The 22,767-nt window shown below is 34.9% G+C and overlaps 1 protein-coding gene across 1 annotated transcript in view; it reads right to left on the reverse strand.

The window, feature by feature from the left end:
• The window catches only part of LOC132705356 (kinesin-like protein CG14535), a 577,250-nt gene that overhangs the window by 185,768 nt on the left and 368,715 nt on the right, over positions 1 to 22,767 (reverse strand). Inside the window, 1 exon segment of the mRNA XM_060675896.1 lies at positions 20,832 to 21,000. Within this exon segment, the coding sequence (XP_060531879.1) occupies positions 20,832 to 21,000 (169 nt within the window).

Consider the following 22,767-nt stretch of genomic DNA (forward strand, 5'->3'; position numbering starts at 1 on the left):
GGACTATTATTTAATTATTTAATTAAAATGTTTAAGCTCCAGTCTGCTGGCTGCTAATATTTTTTTGCTACCTTGTATCGAAAGAAGGCCTTGGCTAGAATATAAAAACAAAGGAGGCTAAAAGTAGGTTAAAGAAAAGTTAAAAAAAGATACAGAATAGTTTAAACAGTTGCTGAGGATGTCAAAAGAAAGCTTTGATAAAATATTGATTGATGAGAAAATCGAAATAATTTTCGAAGTCAGATTCCCTGCCGTTAAGCTCACAGTTTTCACAGCTAAATCTGAACTGGCATTAATGGCTTGCTATCAGATTGCACTCACTTGCTCTCACTGGATTTAATTTCTCCAGAAGCAAAAGATTTTCAAAGCATCATAAAGAAGGCTTATACACTCCATGTGTACCAGCTCCACTTACTACGTAAAGTTACGTAAACTCGCCTTACGTTTGACACAGAGGTGCGCGTTTATTAGTGTATAATAAGATAACTTTTTGATTCATTTTACATAGTTGATATTACTCAATTGACGCAAAAATTCACGACAATTAGAACAAGTTCTATTTGGTGAATTTGTTTGACGAGAATTTGAGACCAAAATGGTGTATTACACTCGATACATAAACTATCAAGAAGAAATTTTCCATAATAACCTTAAACTCCAGATGTTATTATTTAGTATTAGTTAGTATTTTAAATACTATTATGGCGAACCTTTTGCCATCGTCAGTTGATTTGATTTTTTGTTACATATATCATTAACAATATATCATGAGAATAGGGCTGATATAATTCAGCCAGCTGACTCGCGGAACACGAACCGGAACAATTTACATTTCCGGTTACATTTCAAAAACCGGAATAATAAATTCCGGCACGCCAATGCGTTTAAATTTTACGGGCATACATATGCTCTTTATCTGGCCGGACTTCTCGGGAAACTTTAATATTTATATTGAAATTTTTGGCCGTTCCAGTGAATTCGTCGGGCCATATTTTATTCCGATTCAATTACACTCGCATCCGATAAAGGAATTTCGGTTTGCAATTCTTTAACACTCGTGTCGCGTGCAGAAAGTCTCTGGAAGGAATTCTTTATAGCGGAATCTTGCAGATGCATTTCTTACAGCGATTGAAGTTGATAATAAACGACAATCGGTACTTAGTTTGGTCGTCAGACACTTTGAAGCTTTAAAGACTCGTTATGTGGTTCTAGTGTGGGAAGGAGTTTATATTCGCTTGGATGAGGAATTATTTTAATTTGGTACAATTATTTAAACAATTAAGACTCAGAAAAATGTGTCCATGTCCAATTGGAAGAAAAACTACAGCCTTTTTCGGAAAATGCATTGCGCCGTTTAACAAAACTTCAAACTTAAGTATGCTTTTAAAAATTTAAAATTTTTTTTTAGAAGATACACACACACACACACACACACTACGAACTTCCCTCATACGGAGCATACCAACTCTCCAGAGAAACCCCAATCCAAGCACCCGCAAGGAGACGGAAGAAATAGTGACAAGAACTATGAACGTTATTCTCGACTCATGTAACGCTTCTATGCCACGACTGAAAACTCGGGGTACACACAGACCGGCATACTGGTGGTCACTGGAGATAACAGAATTACGAAGAACATGCCATGTGCTACGTCGCCACGCAACGAGAGCTACAAAACGTTCACCCGATCAGGACTGTATGTGAACGAGTACAAGCTCACAAAAAAAACCTTGAATAAAACCATCAAAACAAGGAAAGCGACGCTATGGAAAGACTTATGCAATGACCTCAATGATATCTGGGGTAAAGCCTACCAAATTATCACTAAACGACTTGGAAAAGCTACACCAGAAGCGCCAAAACCCCCCTCCGTGATGTATAGCATCGTGGTGGAGCTGTTTCCCAAACACCCGCAGCGGACTAAGAGACACTATGTTAAAAGTGGCGAGACGACTCCTTTTACTACCAAGGAACTGCAAGACGCGACAAAGACTATCAAGATAGGAAAAGCACCCAGCCCAGATGGCATTCCAGCCTTGGTGATCAAGACTGTAGCCCTGGAATACCCGGACATACTCTTGGGCTTCTACAATGCATGTCTTGTAACTGGCACGTTTCCCACGGTTTGGAAGCGGCAGAGATTGGTCCTGTTAGACAAAGGAAAGGGAACCTCAACACCTTCTTCGTTTAGACCACTCTGGCTCTTGACATCGCTGGGAAACTGCTCGAGAAGCTCATTCAAGGCAGGCTTCGAAACGACATTGATTGTGCTGAAGGTTTTGCTACCAACCAATACAGGTTTCGGAAAGGTAGATCAACGATCGACCCCATTCAGAAGGTGATAGAGACTGCAAGAAGAACATAGTCTGGTAGTCTCAAAACACGCAAAGTGTGTTTACTTTTAAGATTTGACGTTAAAAATGCCTTTAACAGCGCGAATTGAAGCGGTAATGATAGACGAAAAACTGTCTTACCGCGAACACCATGATAGTGCATGCTAGAAAGCTAGCAAGACGGTATCCAACTTATCAAGGAACATGGGCAACACGATGGGACCTCGAACCAAAAAAAGACGAGTCCTCCTCGAGGTAGTTCACTCAGTACTGCTCTACGGAGCAGAGATATGGGCAGACATCCTAAAGCAGAAAACATACAGGCGCAAAATAGCAGCAGTGCAACGGAGAGGCGCTCTTAGGGTTGCCTGTGCATACTGCACCGTTTCGGAAGCGGCAATACCGATTATTGCGGAAGCAACGCCTATCGACCTATTAGTGTTTGAGAGAACCAAGCTCTATGACGCTAAAAGGAATTGCGACAACTTCAAGGAGGCAAAAACAAGGATAAAAGTGGAAACCCAGCAAGAGTTGCAGGACCGATGGACGACGGGGGAGACGGGCAGATGGACAGAGCGTCTGATTCCGAACAGCTACTGACGGGACATGGACAGTTCAACGCTTATCTTTTTAACTTTTTAAGATGGGCTTACACAACACCCCTATGTGTAAGTACTGTCCTGATAAAATTGACGACGCCGAACACACGTTCTTCGAGTGTGCTCGATGGAAGGACAGGCTCTACCCCTCAAGCCTGGTGATGCCTATGATCGAACAGGAGGGACACTGGTCAGCCATTGCAACCTACGCACAGCGCCTTCTGAAAGATAAAATTTCAGAAAGGAACCAGTGGCCAGGAGTAGGCGCCGTGGGGCGCAGCACGGACTGGATTGCTGTAATTTTAACGCGGCTCCAATCCAGTTCTCCCCGTACCATCTGCGGGGAGAGGGGAAGAGGAATGTTTTTTTTTAGTGGGTAAAAATCTCCACACTACCGTCTATCGATATCTGCCGTAAGATGGGCGGCAGAGTTCACAATGACGGTGGGATGCCAGAAGTGGGCTTCATTGAATCTGAAATAAAACCCGGAAGTGAAACGTTTCGTGAACAGATATGACTCAATCCATTTGAAAAGGGAACACCTAAGTTTCCTAAATAGTTTTATCAAAGTTTTATGATGCTCTGTATTCATTTTAGGTGTCTTTAAAACAGATTTAATCCGAACATTTTACACTTAAAGCGATTTAAATTAGATTCAACAAGTCTTACTTCTGAAACTTATAACGAATTACTTAAAGTTAGGAGAGGCGAACGCGGTGTAGAAAGTCCTAGAGTATTTTGTTAATGCGCCTTGATAGCGCATAATTTGGATTGGCTTTTTTTTTTTTTTTTGAAAAACTCGTTACTAAATCGAAATCGAAGTGAGACCGCTATTACAAATTTGTGAGTTACTTACCGATGAGGTTATGGTAACGATCCGGTGCCATAGATGGTGAGAAAGATCTCACTGGACTAAGACCAATTTTAGCATCGAAAAATAAATTGGTTTCACTCCCGAAAACCGGTACGTGTTGTTGATGGTCAACGCGCGAGGGCGTCCACTTTTTCCAAAATTTGGTTTTTGTGCATTTCACTTACAAACGCGTTGTTTTATGCAGCAATGCCACACGAAACCGATAGAGACTGCTAGTAGTGAGAATTAATTTAAAGAAAACAAGACATATTCTATTTTAAACAAAGATCATACAGCATGAAGCAAAAAACCCTGAAAACAAAAAAAATTCTAAATCAACTAATAACAATAATATTAATACCAAATAATAATAAGAGGCCGTTATTATTTCTGACAGGATAAATACGTTATGAGAAAAGAAACTCTATTATTTAGGAGACAGTTTCGTTTATCTGGTGTAAATCCCAAAAGGTTTCTTTAAAGTTCGTTGGAATTATTTTGCCATGAACATTGCTTTTATTTATTTATGCCTTGACCTTTTTCGATTTCCGTCCATGCGAACGTAGGGTCTATCGAGAGCAGAGATCCCGATTTCAATTTTATTTGGTTTTGCACTCGGAACGATCTCAGGCCATTTTTTTGCGGCCGCACTATTAGTTGCGTGTAGCTAGATAAAAGCATTTTCAAAGCCATCCTTGTATGTATATGTCTAGTGCCGTCGCGAAGATTATTCCGATCACGTCTTGAGGAAAGACCAAGAAAAACTTAATTAACTTCGGGCTTATTTATCACGTTCGCTTCGGTGTCACTTTATGACTTTTTCGAATTGGAACTTTCTTTTTACGAACTTCGTCGTATTAATACCGACAATATCGATATCCTGATGTTTACTCCATCCAAAAGCGCGGCGAGCTAATTTTAGTGATGTGATAGAACATGTTGATGACTTCACAGGAGATTCTAACTTCAGTTCATCTCCTATTATCTACGACGTTGCAATCCTATAGATATACCGACAAGAATCGATACTGTACAGAATTAGCTATGACAAATATTGAAGAAGTAATCAATAGACAAATAAAGAGTAATAAATATATATTTAATTATTGCTTTACAATAAATAAGTAAAAGTAATTTTAAATACAGCGAAGGGCTAAAATATAGAACAAATTCATTTAAAATCAGGTATTACATTTTTTGCAGGAACTAGAGAATATACAGGATGGGTCAAAAAGTAAATATGGATACAAAATTCCTTTTTTTAATCGGTCTTCTATTATTTAGCCGATATAGTTAATTTGCCTTATGTCGTATCTAATTATAAATTTTAAATCATCTAAATTTTGCGGTTTTTCTTAACACATTTTTGATTTTAAATATCCACAGAGGAAATATCTAGAAATATCTGGAGACCTTCAATTTTGTTTATTTACCATACCATTTAAATAAAACGCGGCTTCGTCACTAAACATTTGGCGAGAAAATTTTTTTCTTCTTTTCAAATGTGTTCATCATAGGCCCCGTTAGGAAAATCGCTTAAAAATCTCTTTCATTCTTTGCCATAACCTCAAAATTTCCCGGCAATAATGACGCAACAGTTCTTGTAAAAAGCAGGAACATAACCAGATCCTAATTAAGCGTAAAAATAAGTTACCTAAAATCATGCCAAGCTGCTTTGACTGATATTACCTTGATCGCTTGCAAATAACTGAATATGAACTCTAATTACTCTAACAAAAGGACGGCAGTGCGTTATGCACGGTACATTTTGGTGCTTCTTAACTATTCGAAAGTATTTATGTCACGAACCACTGTTAATTATTTTAAATGACGTCGTGTTTTCCAATTGTGTGATAACGCTAATAAGGAGTTATCTTGATCATCGAAACAGGTGAATCAGTTTGAGAAACTATTAGTTGTGGTGTGCCAGAAGGTTCCACACTGGGGTCCCTTTTATTTGCAATTTAAGCAAGCAAATTTATCTTACGTATGAAAACTGTTGCGGCATATTTTTTAACTGATGACACCCAGGTCTCGTAATCATTTGTCCACAGTACTTGGTATATGGTCCAAAAATTGATTAATAGAGATTTAAAGGAACTAATAGAATTCTCAGCACGTCATGGGTTGATAATTATTCCAACCAAATCCTCTGCTCTGCTCTTTGGAAAGAATAGCGATCGGTGTATCAATTTAATACACAAGTGGGTGCATAAATTTTGGCCTAAGAATTAACAAAGATTTTTCGTTTTAGAGAGCAAGTTTAAAGTGGCCTTACCTGCTAGGCCACTTATTCTCTGAGACTCAAAAAATAAAATTACAGACTTTCTAGTGTTAATTTATTTTAATTATTGTTATATTTTATATGACCAATGCATAGCAAAAAATTTTCTATATCTAGGCAAAAGTTATCTATTTTGAGCTTTCTCTGGAATTTTACTGTCTTAGTCCACAGAAATTATTTTTAACTGTTTCTAATACAGAGTATTACAATGCAGTCAAAAATTATCACAAAGCAAATGCGTAAAAGTTAAACAAGTTGATTTGAAGGTGGTAGATTCAGTAGCAATGCATGGCACTTAATATCGAGTAGTGATAGATCTGCCCGAAATATTGTATTAGTATTCGCATTTTCAAGTTGATTTTCGTCACCAACAATTATTAACCTGTTGTTTCGGACTAGGTAGTAAAATTCAACTTCAAAGCGCTAAAGGGTAACAAAAAACCGTTTCTAATGTCATTTTGAGAAAATTATATATTTCCAGAGATGATCCATCGTAAAGTTTACTGACTGACTGAATGAAAACGAAAAAGTTGATTTTGATCATAAAAAATTATTTGATAACATCGGAAAAATAATGTGAAAACTACAGCATGATATTTCCAAGCTTCTAGAAGTGCATTTTTCTAAGTAACACAAATCCTTCTGCATGAATATGGAAATGTTATTTCTAATACAGTGGCGAAACATCCTGTGTTACGTTGACTTAGTAAGTATTATTATTATTGTCTGCGTAGAAGTTTAATAAGTTGATTTTAATCACCAACAATTGTTATGTGGTGACGTCGGAATAATAATGTGCAAACTATAGCAGCAAATTGATATTTCCAAACTTCAAGAAGAGCCTTCGATTCTGAAAGAAATTCACCTACTCGCCGTGTTTTTTTAGACTAAATAAAAAACAATCCACATTGAAAGCCTTTGTGGATACGGAAATGCCTTTTTTAATGCCAGTTGGAGGAAATTATATTTTTACAGAGATGTTTGATCAGGCAATTTACGTTTTCTTCCTGATGTTTCTATTTTCTTGGATGTGCAAAGTCATATGCGTTATTTTGGCTTCGTAAGCATTATTGTATGCATAAATGTTTAATTTATTACTATGTGGTGACGTCGGAATAATAATGTGCAAAACTATAGCAGCAAATTGATATTTCCAAACTTCAAGAAGTGTCGGTATTTTCTTTTCCTCTGAAAAAAACACCTATTTAGGGCTGTTTTTCGACTGGGTAGTACAAATCAACTTTCAAACTCTTTAAGGATTTCTCATGTCACTTGTATAAAATAATGTATTAACAGAGTTGTTTGGTAAGACATGTGTGACTTTGATTTCTCCTCGTTTTATTTTTTGGATATGCACACTCATACAGGTTACTTTGGATTTCGCAATTATTTTTGTCTGCGTAGAACTTTAATAAGTTGATTTTCATCAGCAACAATGGCAAAAAAATAATGGGAAAACTACAGCAGTACAGCGATTTCGTTTTTTATTCTGGGTGAAACACGTATTTTTCTGACTAACTCTAAAAGTTTACGAAAAAGTCGTTTCTAATATCATCATTATATTTTTACAGTATTATTTGGTCAGTTATTTTACGTTTTTTTCCTGGTTTCATTTATTAATATATAAAAAATTATATGTGTTGCTCTGATTCGTAAGTATTATTGTCTATTTGCTCGACCGGTACGTATTGAACGCCGAAGTAACGTGTAGAGCAAATAGGTTATCAATTCGGCCTCTCCAAACACAATCATCCAATTCAAACGGCCGAAAATCCCTTTTGTCTGTGCGAACTTGGACCGGCAAAGCTTTCTCCCAGTTTCGTTAACCGCCCGTTCAAACTTTGGACATCAACTCTGTTGACATAAGTTCGCCGAATTATGAGATTCGGTCATTTTCTGTTTCCCGCTGGCCCACTCGCAAACATGGGAAATAATTAATTTTTTAGAGAGAGGAATCGGAAAAATATTTTCAAAAAACTGTTCTCGCATTCTTAAAAAAAGATTAAAGATTTAAAATATGTTACAAATTCGTTATAATAAAAACTTAAAATAAAATAATGAAACAAGAGCTTCGAACCTAAATCTGTTGGTAAAATTGCTTTTTAAAACCGGCATTCTTATTTTTACGACAGCGCTTAGAATCGATATCACGAATTTAACTATAGCTCATAATGTCGGAACAAATTATAGATGAAATTAGAAATAACAATGCAGAAAAAGAAAATAAGAAAAAATCGATTTTAATTTTTGTTGGTGATAACTTATTACATACGACAGGACAAACAGCTTGCTTGGAGATGGTAGACATGATTCAGTAGAAATACTAAGAGATTGTCGAACTTCCGTTATCCAAAACAACGGCTTGAAGCAACAAATAGTAACAAAGAAATCAAATATAAAATAATAAATCTATCTTTGATGAACCTTTCCAATATTGAACAAATATTGAGCCCTTGTTCGTCGAAAAACGTCCATGTTAGATATTATTAGCTCCATAGAGACGTTACAACTGAAAGGAATGGAAATAGATAAACTTCCAAGAAGAGGAACAAAACAGCCATCAAAGACTTTCAAAAAGATGTAAACATTCTCCCAGTGGACAAGCGCAAGACCACAGTCACTTTGGACGTGCACCAGGCAGATACAGACTGCTTTCTAGTGACCCTACTACGACTAATGAAGTAAGAATCTATCGAGCACTGCATAAATACAGTTGCTATATTCTGGATAATATTTTATGGACAATCCATAAAAGTAAAGCACCTATCACCAGTTTCAGGGATTTCACAATCAGGAGCTCAAATAGATTTTTCCCTCAAATCGTCCAGCCACTTGTGGGAAAACTCCTGCATTTGTAAAGAATTCATTTAGGACTTTAGTAGATATTTTAAAAAATGTAAGGTTAGTTTTGGTTAGTCATTTATTAAACACTTGCTCCGCAACCCTCCGCTCGCGGCTCAAATGTCGTTTGCCACACTTTTTGCATAATATATTATCAAGAATGCTTTCCCAAATTCGGAACATTTAAGTAATTTGTCCGTTTTTTATTTAGAAAAAATTGGCACAATTGTAGAAAAATGAAAAGCATACAACTTTTTGCGATAGTTTTTTTGCACAAACTATCCGCAGGACCAAAATTTGCTAAAACTAGAAATTTTTTTTTGACGATTGAACGCCATAAAATTGGTTAGAAATTTTAACATTTCATCTAATATCTTATAAGATTGCTTTTAAAATTAAGCTTTAATAAAATTTCTGTTTGAGGTTAATATTTGCTTGGCATTGTGGCATCTTTTCACAAGTATAGCAAATGACATTTATCTTTTCCTGCTAAAGTGTTCGAATTTGCTGATAGATTTACTAGTTTAAATCTTTAATGGTCTTCGAAAAGAAAATTAGGAATTTCATTCACATAGTTTATATGTAGCAAAATTTTAAACCCCTTTGTAAAATTAGTTTTTAAACTTGAATGTTAATTAAGGATAATAATTAAAAAATCCTATACGGGCATTCGGTCTATGCAATAACCGAAAATCGTAATTTTTAATTTATATGCGCGAAACTGTATAACGACGAAAGGAACTGGTACCAGGAGAACAACTTAATCAATGCTGTTCCGGCTTCGGCTGCATCCTCCGCACCAGATCGACGGAGCTCATCTGTGCGACTCCTGTCAACCCACCGATTCGTATTCAAGAAGCGAAGTTGGGTCCAATTATTGTGTTCTCTTTTGCTTTTCCTCCTCCGTCTTTGCTTCCTTCGGGCGTCTCTCCTCTACCCGCCCGTCCGCCTGCCAGCAGTCTCGCCGCCGCAAAGACTTCGACAACTCGTGATGTGGGTTACATTAGAAATTTTCACTCTTTATCGTGCTTTTATTATCCCGCCACCCGAGGTCGACGAGGGAAAGTCAATACTAGTTTCGATGCGAAGTAACGCACACCGTCGTCAATTTGGCTAAATTATGTGGAACATCATACCAGAGATTCACTAATTAAGTGAAGTGAAGTCAATATAGCAAGCACAACTTGTGCACAAACCAACGTCAAACACAAGTGTTATCTGCACACTCCGAAACCTTGTGTTTTTAAACCAGTGATATAACAGTGGCATCAAAATGACGTTTTGTCCCATGATATACTGCAATGCAGATATAACAACATAAAGCACAAGTGTTACTTATAGAGTTCGAATCAGTTTTTTTCATAATTTAGTGCAATCCACAACAAAGTTCTACTTATATCAATATAAAGCACAAGTTTAAATTATAATGGGTGTTTTTTTTCGATGTATAGAACTTTAAGTTGCCATTACTGTTCAAGATGGCGACCGATTTAACAGCTGTCAAGTGATTTATTCTCAGTTTGGTTTGGCAATTCATCATGAATAGACTCACACCTGAACAACGCTTGCAAATAGTGCAATTTTATTTCTAAAATAATGGTTCTCTGCGGAATACGTATCGCGCCCTACGTCCATTTTATCGTCGACAAAATCGTCCATCAGAGCAGTTAATTTGATTAACCTTGGAACGTTTTCGCACCACGTTTACTCTTATTGATAACTCGCATCCTCAGAGACGCCGTACGGTACGTACAGAAGAAGCTATTGCTGCTGTAGAGCGTAGCATTGAGGAAGACCCGAATGAGTCTATCCGCCATCGAGCACATGAATTCGATCTGTGTCCATCCACTTATGGAAGATTTTGCGGAAGGATCTTGGTTTACGTGCTTACAAAATCCAACTCGTGCAAGAATTGAAGCCAAACGATATTCAAGTAAGGTGTAGATTCGTCGAATGGGCCCAAAACGAGATTGCCGTTGTTGCCGATTTTCATAAGCGAATTTTGTTTAGCGATGAAGCGCACTTCTGGTTCAATGGCTACGTCAACAAACAAAACTGCCACATTACATCCAGAAAAACTGACTGTTTGGTGCGCTTTATGGGCTGGTGGAATCATTGGTCCGTACTTCTTCAAAAACGATGATGGCTAGAACGTTACAGTCAATGATGATCGGTAAGGAGCTACGATTACTAACTCTTTCATTCCTGAATTGAATAACCATGATGTCCAGGAGATGTGGTTTCAGCAAGACGGCGCAACATGTCACACAGCTTGTGCCACCATCGATTTATTGAAAGACACGTTTGGTGACCTCCTAATTTCACGTTTTGGACCTGTGAATTGGTGTCCAAGACCTTGTGATTTAACATCGCTAGACTACTTTCTGTGGGACTATGTAAAGTCATTGGTCTATGCGGATAAGCCACAAACGCTTGACCATTTGGAAGACAACATTCGCTGTGTTATTGCTGATATACGGCCACAAATGTTGGAAAAAGTAATCGAAAATTGGATGTCCAGATTGGACTATATCCGCAGCAACCGTAGCGGTCATATGTTAGAAATCATATTTAAAATGTAATGCCACAAGATTATCTTTCGGATAAATAAAATTCATGTCAATCGAATAATCCATCGTTGTTTTATTAAAACTTCAAGTTCTATACATCGAAAAAAACACCCCTACTATTCTAATTCATGTGGTTTGAGGTACGATTACAAGCATTAAGATTACCAATTTTTTTTTACATGTCAACAGATAGCACAAGCGTCCCATAAAATACAAATGTTATTTATACAGTTGGAATCCTTGTGTTTTTAGATACGACTAGTGGTATTAGAATTACATTTTTTCTCTAATCTAGTGCAATTCAGAGCCAAATTTTATATACGTCAATATAAAGCACAAGTGGTACTTATACAGTTGTGTTTTTAGACAAGATTAGGGGCACTAAAATTACATTTTTTTCACAATCTAGTGCAATTCAAAGTCAAATTTTACATATATCAACATATAGCACACTTGCTGCAATTGCAGTAATCACCAGCAAATATTTTCATAAACCGACACGTTTTTAATGCACACACTCAAAATGAACTAAGTATGTAGGTATATCATTATGTTTTTCTTAGAATCAAACTCATACTCCGTTCTTAAGACCTCCTTGTCCCTTAAAGCGTTTTTGGAATGAATTTCATTCAAAGGAGGGTTTAAGCAACAAGGAAGCTTCAAGGAACAACTGTAAATTTCGTAATTTTTATTAAAAACAAGAAAACATTGCTAAAAAAACATTATTAAAAAAACATTATTTTTTAAGTAAACGTTGAAACAGTTAAACAATATCCTAAGCGATTATAAAATTTATTTCTAAGATTGATTAGTTGATATTATGAAATCCTGTCACATTCTAAGGAAAACGCGTTTTGTGACTGGTCAGGATTTCAAAAATTTTAGATTTTTAATATTTTTCAAGTGATCCCACAGCAAGAAGTCATTCTGTGAGTGGTCAGCAGACCTGGGTGGCCAAAGGATTCGGCACCTTGGGCCAATAATTCTCCCGTTGGAAGTATTTTCCAAATACTCCCTAATCATAAACAAAACGATATTCATTGTCTTGACTCCAACATTTGGTTCGTTCTTCAGTGTGAATGTACATTCATCAGTAAAACAAATATTTTTTAAAAATCCCTATCATTTTTTGCTTCTTCCAACATTCCAAAATAAAATTCTACACTTCTTGCTTCATCGCCTTCCCGGAGTTTCTGGTGCTTTTCGTATTTATAGGAAAAATACTTGTGTTTTTTAATGTGCGCAACACTGCGGCCTGATGATTTATTTACAGCTTGTCCAAGAATTCTCGTATTGTCTCTTTCTTCTGCTCTATTATCGACATTTTAAGCTGAATATTTATTACGGTGCCATTGGACAAGAATTGGGTAATAATGGGTTCAATTGGTGAAATCGAAATTCAAGTTTTAGCAGGAAAATAAACTGAAAGCATTTCAGACACTCCTCTAAGACTGAATGCTACTTAATTATTGTTACTTTTTATTCAATGGCATAACGCATATTTAGCTTTAATTAAAGCGTGTTTAATAACGTATAACAATCACAAATAAAAATATTGTTACTGTCACGAATTTTCATGTTGTCATTATCAGAATATATTTCACTGGTGTTTCTATATAATTTATTAAATTAAATTAATTCAAATTCGGCACACGAGTTAATCATACGCCAATATGTTATTTTACAACTATAAAATGTACAGGGGTGCCAATATTTGGCCAACTAAAAATTAAATGTTTTAGATTAAGTTTTGCTTAGATTTAAAATGAAATACACGGGTTCTTGCAGAAGATTGGCCATAACTTCCTAACTTGGCCAATTTTCGTAATAAAAGCTATATATATATATATATATATATATATATATATATATATATATATATATATATATATATATATATATATATATATATATATATATATATATATATATATATATATATATATATATATATATATATATATATATATATATATATGAATTTTCACTAAGAAATGAAATATTAACCACTTCCAAGGATCCGCAATAAAAATTCCAAATTTTATATTTTATATTTCTCAAAAATATCTCAAAATTTTCTATGCTGACATAACAACCAAAAATTCTCAATATGAAACGAATAAATTTAATTTTTAAAAAGATTCTTCGCATTCCATTTAAAACCAAGCTGATTACTGTCTTGGCTCAATGAGCACCCTGTATATATAGAAATGATATAAATAAAATATATACTTAGGATCAAACAGTTTTTGTATTTAACTTTTTTTCCTCATTGTCGTATAATTATTATTATTATATATCAACGCAGAGGCACAAGTGTCGTCCATTCTAGAGTAATTTAATTTATGACATTGTCAACCAAAATGGTTCTCGAATAATATTACAACAGCAGAAACTCTTCTGGCATTTTTAAAATATTTAAAAATTTTCTCTAAAAACATCTTCTTTTATTTCAGTTTTGTAAAAGCTATGCATTATCTTATATGTCTTATCTTGATTTGTTGTATTTTTCAAAAATAACTCAAAATTTCGTATGCTGACGTAACGACTAAAAATTATCAATATGAAGCAAATAACTTGAATTTATAAAAAAATTCTTAGCAACCCATTTACAAAATAGTTGGTTAATATCTTGGCTCAACAGAACAGCCTGTATATATAAAAATACTATAAATAAAATATATAATATATACCAAAAATTTGCAGAAACATTATGGTTTACCAACATTTATAGCTTTATAACTAAATACATAATAAACTACATGCTTTTAACTATGAACTCCTTCATCACTGGACGTGCTGGGCATGCAATAATTGTGATCCATAATAACAACTTAATAACGCCAATAATAATAAGTTTAATTGGTAGAAAACTATAAAAATCCCGTTTTAGTTGTTTTTCGTTCTGTCATCAGGCTAACCACTCATGGTGCAATAAGCCTCGTAGGCGTAAAGATAAAACAGGGAAAGATGTAAATACGACAAAATGACCGAAACAACTTAAGCAATTTTTCGTATTCTTTGAAATATGGAACTCTTCATCAATTGTGGCTGCAGCCAGTCCGGATCGTAACCTTAATCAAGACTATAACTTCAATTACTGGACAATTAGCTATCACGAAGACACGGCAAATTGACCCCGACATGATAAACCCGGCAATTTAATATATATCAAAACATTTTTCAACAGAGTTAATCGTATCAAGTAAATGGTTCGATATAATCCGGTCTTTCGGCCCTAAAGGATGAGGGACAATGACCACAAGGCTTAATATAGTTGCGGCAACGGACGGCTGTTTATAAGTCTGACTTTTGTACTTATGTCTCGCCGGACACGGCGGTTGTTTTGTTGGGAGGTTCCGTCTTAGCTTAAGGGTGCCTCCGGAATGTTTATATACTCCATTACTTTGCAGCGTATTGCCGGTTTAAATGATTGGCCTCAATAGTGGAAAGTGGAAATTTGAATGAAAAATTAGAGTTAAAACACGAAATTTCAAGGTAATTTCAAGTTAAAACACAAAATTTGAAAATTGCGTGTCAAAACAAAAATTAAAATTTTTGATGAATCGAAAAGTTGCCATGCAATTTCGAGTTAAGGCAACAAATTTTTAAATTTTGAGTAAAATCATCTCGAGATAAAACACGTAATTTTGAAAAAAAAAACATTAAACTCTACAGTACAATATATCGATTCAACATAAAAAAAAAACATAAAATTTAAAAGTGAAATTGCGAGTTCAAATATTAAATTTTAAAGTAATTTCAAATAAAAAAAGGTAGAGCAATTTCAAGCTAAAACAGGAAGTTTTAAAATAAAACAAGGAAGAATTTCGAGTTAAAAAAAAATCTCGATATAAAACGCGAAATTTCGAGAAAAAACATGAAACCTTAAGGCAGAATATCTAGTCAAAACACAAAATTTGAACGTAAAATTTCGAGTTAAAACAGGAAGTTTAAAAATAAAACAAGTTAAAATTTTGAGTAAAAACAAAAAAAAGTGAAATTTCGAATTTAAATAAGGTATTTCAAGGTAATTTCAAACTAAAACACCATATATGAAGGTAATTTCAAGTTAAAACAGAAAATTTGAAAATTTCATGTCAAAACACAAAAAATTAAGTTTTAAAAAATTTACCACGTAATCTCAGGTTAAAACAAGAAATTTTAAAATTTCGAATCAAAACATGGATTTAAAAGTAAAATTCTTCGATTTAAAACAAGACATAGTCAGTGAATGTCAAGTTAAAAAAAACACGTAATTTTAAAATTTTGAAATAACAAGATAGAATTTCGGGTTAAAACAAAAAACTAACATTTCGAGACAGAACGCGAAATTTTAAAGGATTCAAACACAAGGTAATTTCAAATGAATACTCGAAATTTTAAGGAAATTTTAGGTTACAACAAAATTTTAACATTTCGAGTTAAACCCCTTAATTTCGATATAAACCATCAAATTTTAAAGTAAAACTTAGAGTTAAAACAAAAAAAAAGATTTCGAGATAAAACTCGAAATTTTAAAGTGCAAGATGACATGAAATTTCAAATTTTAGGGTTATAAATTTTAAAGTAGAATATCGAATTAAATCAAGAAATGTTAAAATTGGGTATATATTTTGGTGATGTGTCCTCATCCTCTTGCTGCGTATTTCCGACTTATATAATTGGCTTCTTTAGGACGAGGAAGGGACTTCAATTAAGGAGAAATGAGAACATTTTTTAACCGGTTCCGCACAAATAACGTGCTTAACAACAATGCAAGGCGAGGATCGTTCCGCCTTATAATTTTTATGAGCAAACAAATTGTAGAGTTGAATGGAAGAACCAGTCAATCGATGAGACTTAACATTTAAGAGGATTAGAGAGTAAGAAGTAAGAGACTTTATGATGCTCGGCCGGCTTTTCTCGTGTAATACGCAGAGCGACGGTTCTTAAAGGAATATTGGCCATCTTAACCAGAGCAGAGACAAAGCTTTAGGCTTACGCTTTTCATTAATTTTTTAACGCTGGACGGCGGATGTAATTGGTACCTATTTTTTCTTCCTGTCGAATACCCAACCTTGCATCGATTGTTTTCTGCATTATGAAGTGTAGCAAAAATCTGTGCTGTATAAGCGATCTTCATAATTGTTTTAGGCGTCCGTCGATGTCCAATGCGTTTCAGAACTTCATCATTGGTAATTCTATATGTATGGGTATCCGTAATATGCGCCTATAGAACCACATGATTCGAATTTTTTGAGGTTTTAAAGTTCAAACAAACCTCATTTAATGCGTAGGTTTAGGCTTATATTTGTGAAAACTGAAGCGTATGACTAACCTTTCGAACTATTTTTTTCTGATCTTAATTTCTTCACGATTTCATTCAAAGATCCGTTTCATCTGACAAACGCGAAGGAGCAAACGTTTCGAATCAGTACCTGCTAACCTCCCCCAAGTTCCACCTGATTTATGCGTTTCTGCAATCAAACCGGCGAGGCGATAAAGTTTTCCTGCCGACACCCACCAAAATAGAAATCCTCCCCCTCACACTTTGCGGCGAGTATGATAATTGAGCCTGATTGGGGTTACGTCGCCCGGTCTCCAAGGAAGTGTAGGGAACTGTCAATGCCTACGGGCAACTTCCCGTGCTTTCCGTCGTGATTGATAGGGGTCTCTCAAATTAGGATCCCATTTAATGTCATATTGAATTAGACTCGAGTGCCTGCGGCGTGGTAAAATAAAATTCCTCCTATCGATACGTGTTTTGTTTATTGTGTTATCATCATTGTATAACCAAAGGCGGTCCTTGAGGAGTGCCAACCACAAACTCATAGAAATTTTTAGATTCCTCGGTAAAACGTTTTGTAACCATTTGACACACCACAACAGTCACTCTTCTATTGACACAATCTTTTTAGCCAGAACGCTAAATATGGAAAAAGAATATATTGTCGTTTTCAAATCAGCGTGTCTCACAAAGTTGGGTGTTGGGTTTTTTATATCCATGGATCCGCTGTTTCGTAGCAGCTCTCATGGAAACACCAGCCTTGATTAAGGTTTTAGTAACCATAACTTCTTCTTCACTTCAGATTTTTGGGCATTTTAATTACGACACCTATATTTCCGGCTTTCCGATATCTCTTTTTTTATCGCATTGATGAAATCTGTATTTGACTGGTATCCTCCTTCCACTTTCTTTTATTTTCCTTTATTTTATTATTAAAGTTGTGTCATGTTTAAGTGCTTTATTTGTTCCAATATATGATATTTACCTGAGAAAGCCATACTGTGCTTGTTGATATTTTTATGTCGTCATTTTGACAGATTAATTGGAGACCATACATTTCTGTACGTAAGTCTTCTATTGCCGCTAAGAGTAATAAGTCATCCGCATACAAAATAGTGTTCAGGGTGGTGTTTTGGTCAAAACCTTTAGGTTACTTCGTTTTCCACTTTGTCCCAATGGCATCCCTCTATGCAGGGTTGGTCAAAAGATGCATCATATATCTCAGGAAGTTTCATTTTTTATTTTTTCCCAAAGGTTGCAAACTTTAGCATTTTAAATAGATGTGGTATGCTTTAATTCCATTTTTGATCACTCTTAAAATTCTAAGGAATTGTGAATCGATTTAAAATCCAAATTTCTCAAAACGATGCGACTTTTTGTTTGAATGGCTGCGTTAATCGACACAATTGCTGATATTGGTCAAACGAAAATCCCCAATAGATGATGGAACATTGTACCTAATATCCCCAAAAGCCGAATGTATGGGTTGGAATGATTGGTGCAGATACTCTAGGGACTTTAACAATGGCATTCCAATCGGTGAAAAATAGTATACCCTTTCAAGAACGCAAGTTATCCCTTAATTAGCTTCATTATAGCACAGAACATTAGAAATGGTGGAATCGGGATGCTTGATAACCGTATATGGTTTCAACGAAATGGGGCACCTCCCCATTAAACACACATATAAAAGAGTACTTGAATGCAATGTTTCCAAATCGGTTGATCGGTTGAAGAGGGAAAATCGAGTAGCCGTTTCGTTCATCAGATTTAAATCCCCTAGACTTTTTATTGAGGTCACCTCAAAACTAAAGTGTACAGAACCAGATGCAACACCGGATAAGAGCAGAATCAGATCTCCAAAACACCGTACGGGAATTTAGAGGCCGCTTAAGACATAGTTTAATTCATTTAATTTAATTTAATAAAACAAGTCCTGAACAATAGTACTAATTTTAATAAATTTTTCAATAGTTTTTTATTGCAATTTGCGTTTTGCAGATCCGTTAAAATCATTAATTATATCGTTCGTAAATTAAATTCTAGTGCATTTTCATTTTTAGAAATAGTGGAATATGGGTGTATTGTATATTCCAAGAAAAAGAATTTTAAGAACAATCCCTTAATGGAATACAAACATAACCTCTCTACATAAAATAAGAAAGTTTGACAGCCCAGGGAAAAACAAAACAACTCTCCTATAATAAATTTCATGTTCCATAATTTTGGTTAAATAGAGCAGCCTTATTTAACTAACTTGTTACTTGGTATTTCTCCATTTAACTATAAGCCATATCAATTGCAATTTTGCTGGCAATGTGTATATTTTGTGAAACTTTTATTAAGTGTTGGATACCACCGTTGTTTCATAATATTCAATCACTTGTGTCTGCTTACATTGTCGATGGGTTCGATAGTCCTTCTGTTAGTTTTATCACCTTTTTGGAACGAGATTATTTTTTACATTCATCAGGGGTAGTGCAGCTTTTCCAACATTTTTGAAATAAATGTCAAAGTGCTAAGTGTAACTGAGTTCAGTATTGATAACATTTATATCAGTCGCTTTTTTGTTTTTGTAGCCTTGAAGGCTCCTCTCAGTTCTTTTAAATTTATTATAGTTCAATCTTTTTCCTGGTTTACCTTCAGTCGGGATTTTAAGATGATATATGTATGTTTTTCTTTTTTCATACTGCTTCTTTTATTTCATTGGACCATATTTTTAATCCCTTCTTTTTCCTTTCTCGATACAAAAGACAATTTTGTTTTAACTGTGATTGTTGATGTTTTGTATTATTTATTCTCCCTAACGATTAATTAATAATCTAATAATGAAGTATTTTTATTAATTATATGATCATGAACATACTTCATTATATTTTTATAGAACATAATTTGTCATTCAGAGAGAACTTACCAAAGTATTAGCTAAATATCAGTACCGTACCATTTCTAAAGTTTATATATAAACTCTTAATTTTTTTCTGTCGCAATAAATGTACAGCTTTTTTCATAAAAAAATTATCTTAAAGTACTTTTTTTTCATAGTGTTGAGCAGTGCCACTATGTCGTCATGCAAACTTCCCTGTTTTCATATTTCTCATACTTTCACTGTCAAATAAAAAAAATATGTCAGAATTGTCACAAATAAGTTTGAAAATAAAGAAAAGCCTAAAATGGCTGCACATAGGAGCAGACGGACGGGAGTAGAAAAATTCTATTTTTCTACTCCCGTCTGTAAAACACCTAATTAACCACCGATCTAGCGTGCGGGAAGCGTCACTTTACCACGTCAATCTCGTTTCCCATGAATTCGATCCACTTCGGACATTTCCGGGATTTTACCGCACGGATTTGGGAGCAATCGGATGTTTTCGGAGATATTTCACACGCTATGAATTTTGACGTTTGTCAATTCTGATGGTCATGTCAGTGAATGTATTCGTGTTTTGCGAAAATGTACCCAAAAACTAACGGTCGTAGAAAAAGTATAGTATGCAACATGTTCGGTAAACTTTTTAAGTCACTCGTTTATTAAACAGTCGCTCCGTTCGTGTCAAATAAACTCGTGAGTCCAATGCCGTTTACCGCACTTGTTGCATAATATACTAATAAATACATTTCAGCTTAAGAGATGGCTACACTTTTCTAGTTTCTGTTTATCTAGTTATGAAGTGGCTCACGCAATGGCACTGCAATAGAATACGCGGCCCTTATCCCTTTGAATAGCACAGTTTACGAAACAGTTAAACTGAACCATTCGATATCCACAAGGAACAAACATGCGTACTAATTTTTTATGAAATTCGCTGTACGTTATTTGAGTACTGTTTACAAACATGGAGTTGATGAATTAGTGATTTTACAACTCAAATTTATTTTAGGTCAGCACCGTAGAACGGAGAATTTGAAATTTGTTTCCTTTCTGGCCTTTATTTTTACAGTAAAACAGATTAATAATATGTATAAAAAAAAGTTCAATTTTAAAATTTTAGAAATTTTAAGTAACGCTTAGCACTGAATTAGCCATATCAGAATCTGTTTTCGTATTTACCTATAAATTTTATGTAAACAGACAGACTTACCTTTCCGACACCTGTGACTTCTTTCACGCCTATCCGACGCAAAAGGGCGGGAGGGACGGGAGGCGGCGATCTCTGAAGTACGCCGCAAAAACCGCCGCTGTCAGCTTCGTCTGAATTATATCGCCTCCTGCGATGTGGCGACGAAGAAAGGTTCAGTTTTTGCGCCGCCCTGGTGACAAAAACGAGAAGCAGACGTTAGATTCGGCGAATCGGATTTTGGACGGACTTATTTTTTTTTTATTTAAAGCGGGTGTACGACCCGTTAACGTATTTACGCAGGACCTAAGTTTACGGTTTTGAAATTTCTGATATACGGTTAACGGGTCGAAAACTTCCCGAATATAAATTACGTCGGAGTTAGTTTACCGCCCCGGAGCTACACAACAAATACTAAACATTCTTGTGTAGCTACGCAGCAACTTCCTTCCGAATAAGATGTCGAATTAGAAAGTTCCGTTTGAACGTTAGACAAACAATGAATTCGGATATGCTTATTAGTTCCCTGCGAGATTGACTTTGCAGATACAAAACTTGAATAAATAATACAACACAATTACATTCGTTTCGTTATTAAATAAAGGACATTTACTTTTTCGCAATATATTCTTCAATTCATTTCTAATAATGTAAGGGTTTTCTTAAGACTCTTATGATCTTCATTTCATTTCATACCTTAACCAAACATGAGAGTAGGAAATGAAACCACGCAAACTTTTTCGATAGAAAAAAATGATGATGTCCTATTGCCCATGTTGTTTAATATACATTGTAAAGCTATTTCATGATACAGATCACGGTGTACAATCGATGGTCATCCAGTCAACAACCTTCCTTACGCTGGTGATACAATCATTACCGAACGACAGAATATCAGGGTTTTCTTAAGGTAACCTCCTTGTTGTTTACCATTGCTTTCAGTCACTATTGAATATAAAATCAAAACGTCCTTTAACGAATCAAAAAAGAGGTAATAACCAAGATCTATTTTATACTGGGCGGTTGGCCCGTTGATAAATAAATAAGTAAATAGATATTTTAGAGCAGTTAGTTGTGGTTAGTTATGGATGGTAAAACGTAACATTTACTCATGTTGGTTAGCTAAAATGAATTTGTCCGTGGTGGCATTTCAATCACATAGTGAAGACACGAATACGGGATGTTCTTGAAAATATTTTTCTTCCTGGTCCTTTTACAGTCATAGATAGGAGATGGGAAAACACAAAATGCATGTTTTTGTAGTTTTTGAATTTTTTGCCTGTTTTGTACACAATATGCATTTTTTCCAATAATAGAGAATTTATTGAATTTTATTGACAAATAAAGGCCCTGTCCGGACCTTTTCGACACGACATGTGTTTATTAGATAATTACATTTCCATGGGGCCGACTCGGATACTTTACTACTTAGTTATATAAGAACAGATTCATAGAATTACCTAGGATAAACCCCCACTATAGGGTATTCCCAGTAAAAGCAAAACGTTCTTTGTTAAGTCAGTGATATAATTTTATAATGAATTTTTAGAATCAAACGTTCTTATGTACCTTGTTTTGTAAAGTGTCTGTGTCGGTTCAAACACTTAACTACCACCACATCTAGAATTACCTGGTTGGAGAACTTGATTAGCTGCAGCTATATTTTATGCTGAGAATTTAGAATGAGTTAAAAAAGTTATCTAAAATCTAAACGACCAATCATTTTTTTTGCCAATCTAATAAGTGCAAAAACTCCTTTTTCTAAGCCAGTGAAAGAAAATTTAATATCTATAGAAGCAAATTCTTTGTGTACCTATAGCTGTCACGAAATTGTAGGCTACATCTGTTTCTTTGACACATTCAGTGGCTTTAGTACATCAATTTGAGGTAAATTGCAAGAATGTTTCAGGTATTGTTGAGGCTGCTATTGTAAGAACGTTTATCGGTAATTGAAAATTCA

Source organism: Cylas formicarius, unplaced genomic scaffold (genome assembly GCF_029955315.1).
Source record: "Cylas formicarius isolate icCylForm1 unplaced genomic scaffold, icCylForm1.1 PGA_scaffold_7__23_contigs__length_41026272, whole genome shotgun sequence".
NCBI classification, from domain to species: domain Eukaryota; kingdom Metazoa; phylum Arthropoda; class Insecta; order Coleoptera; family Brentidae; genus Cylas; species Cylas formicarius.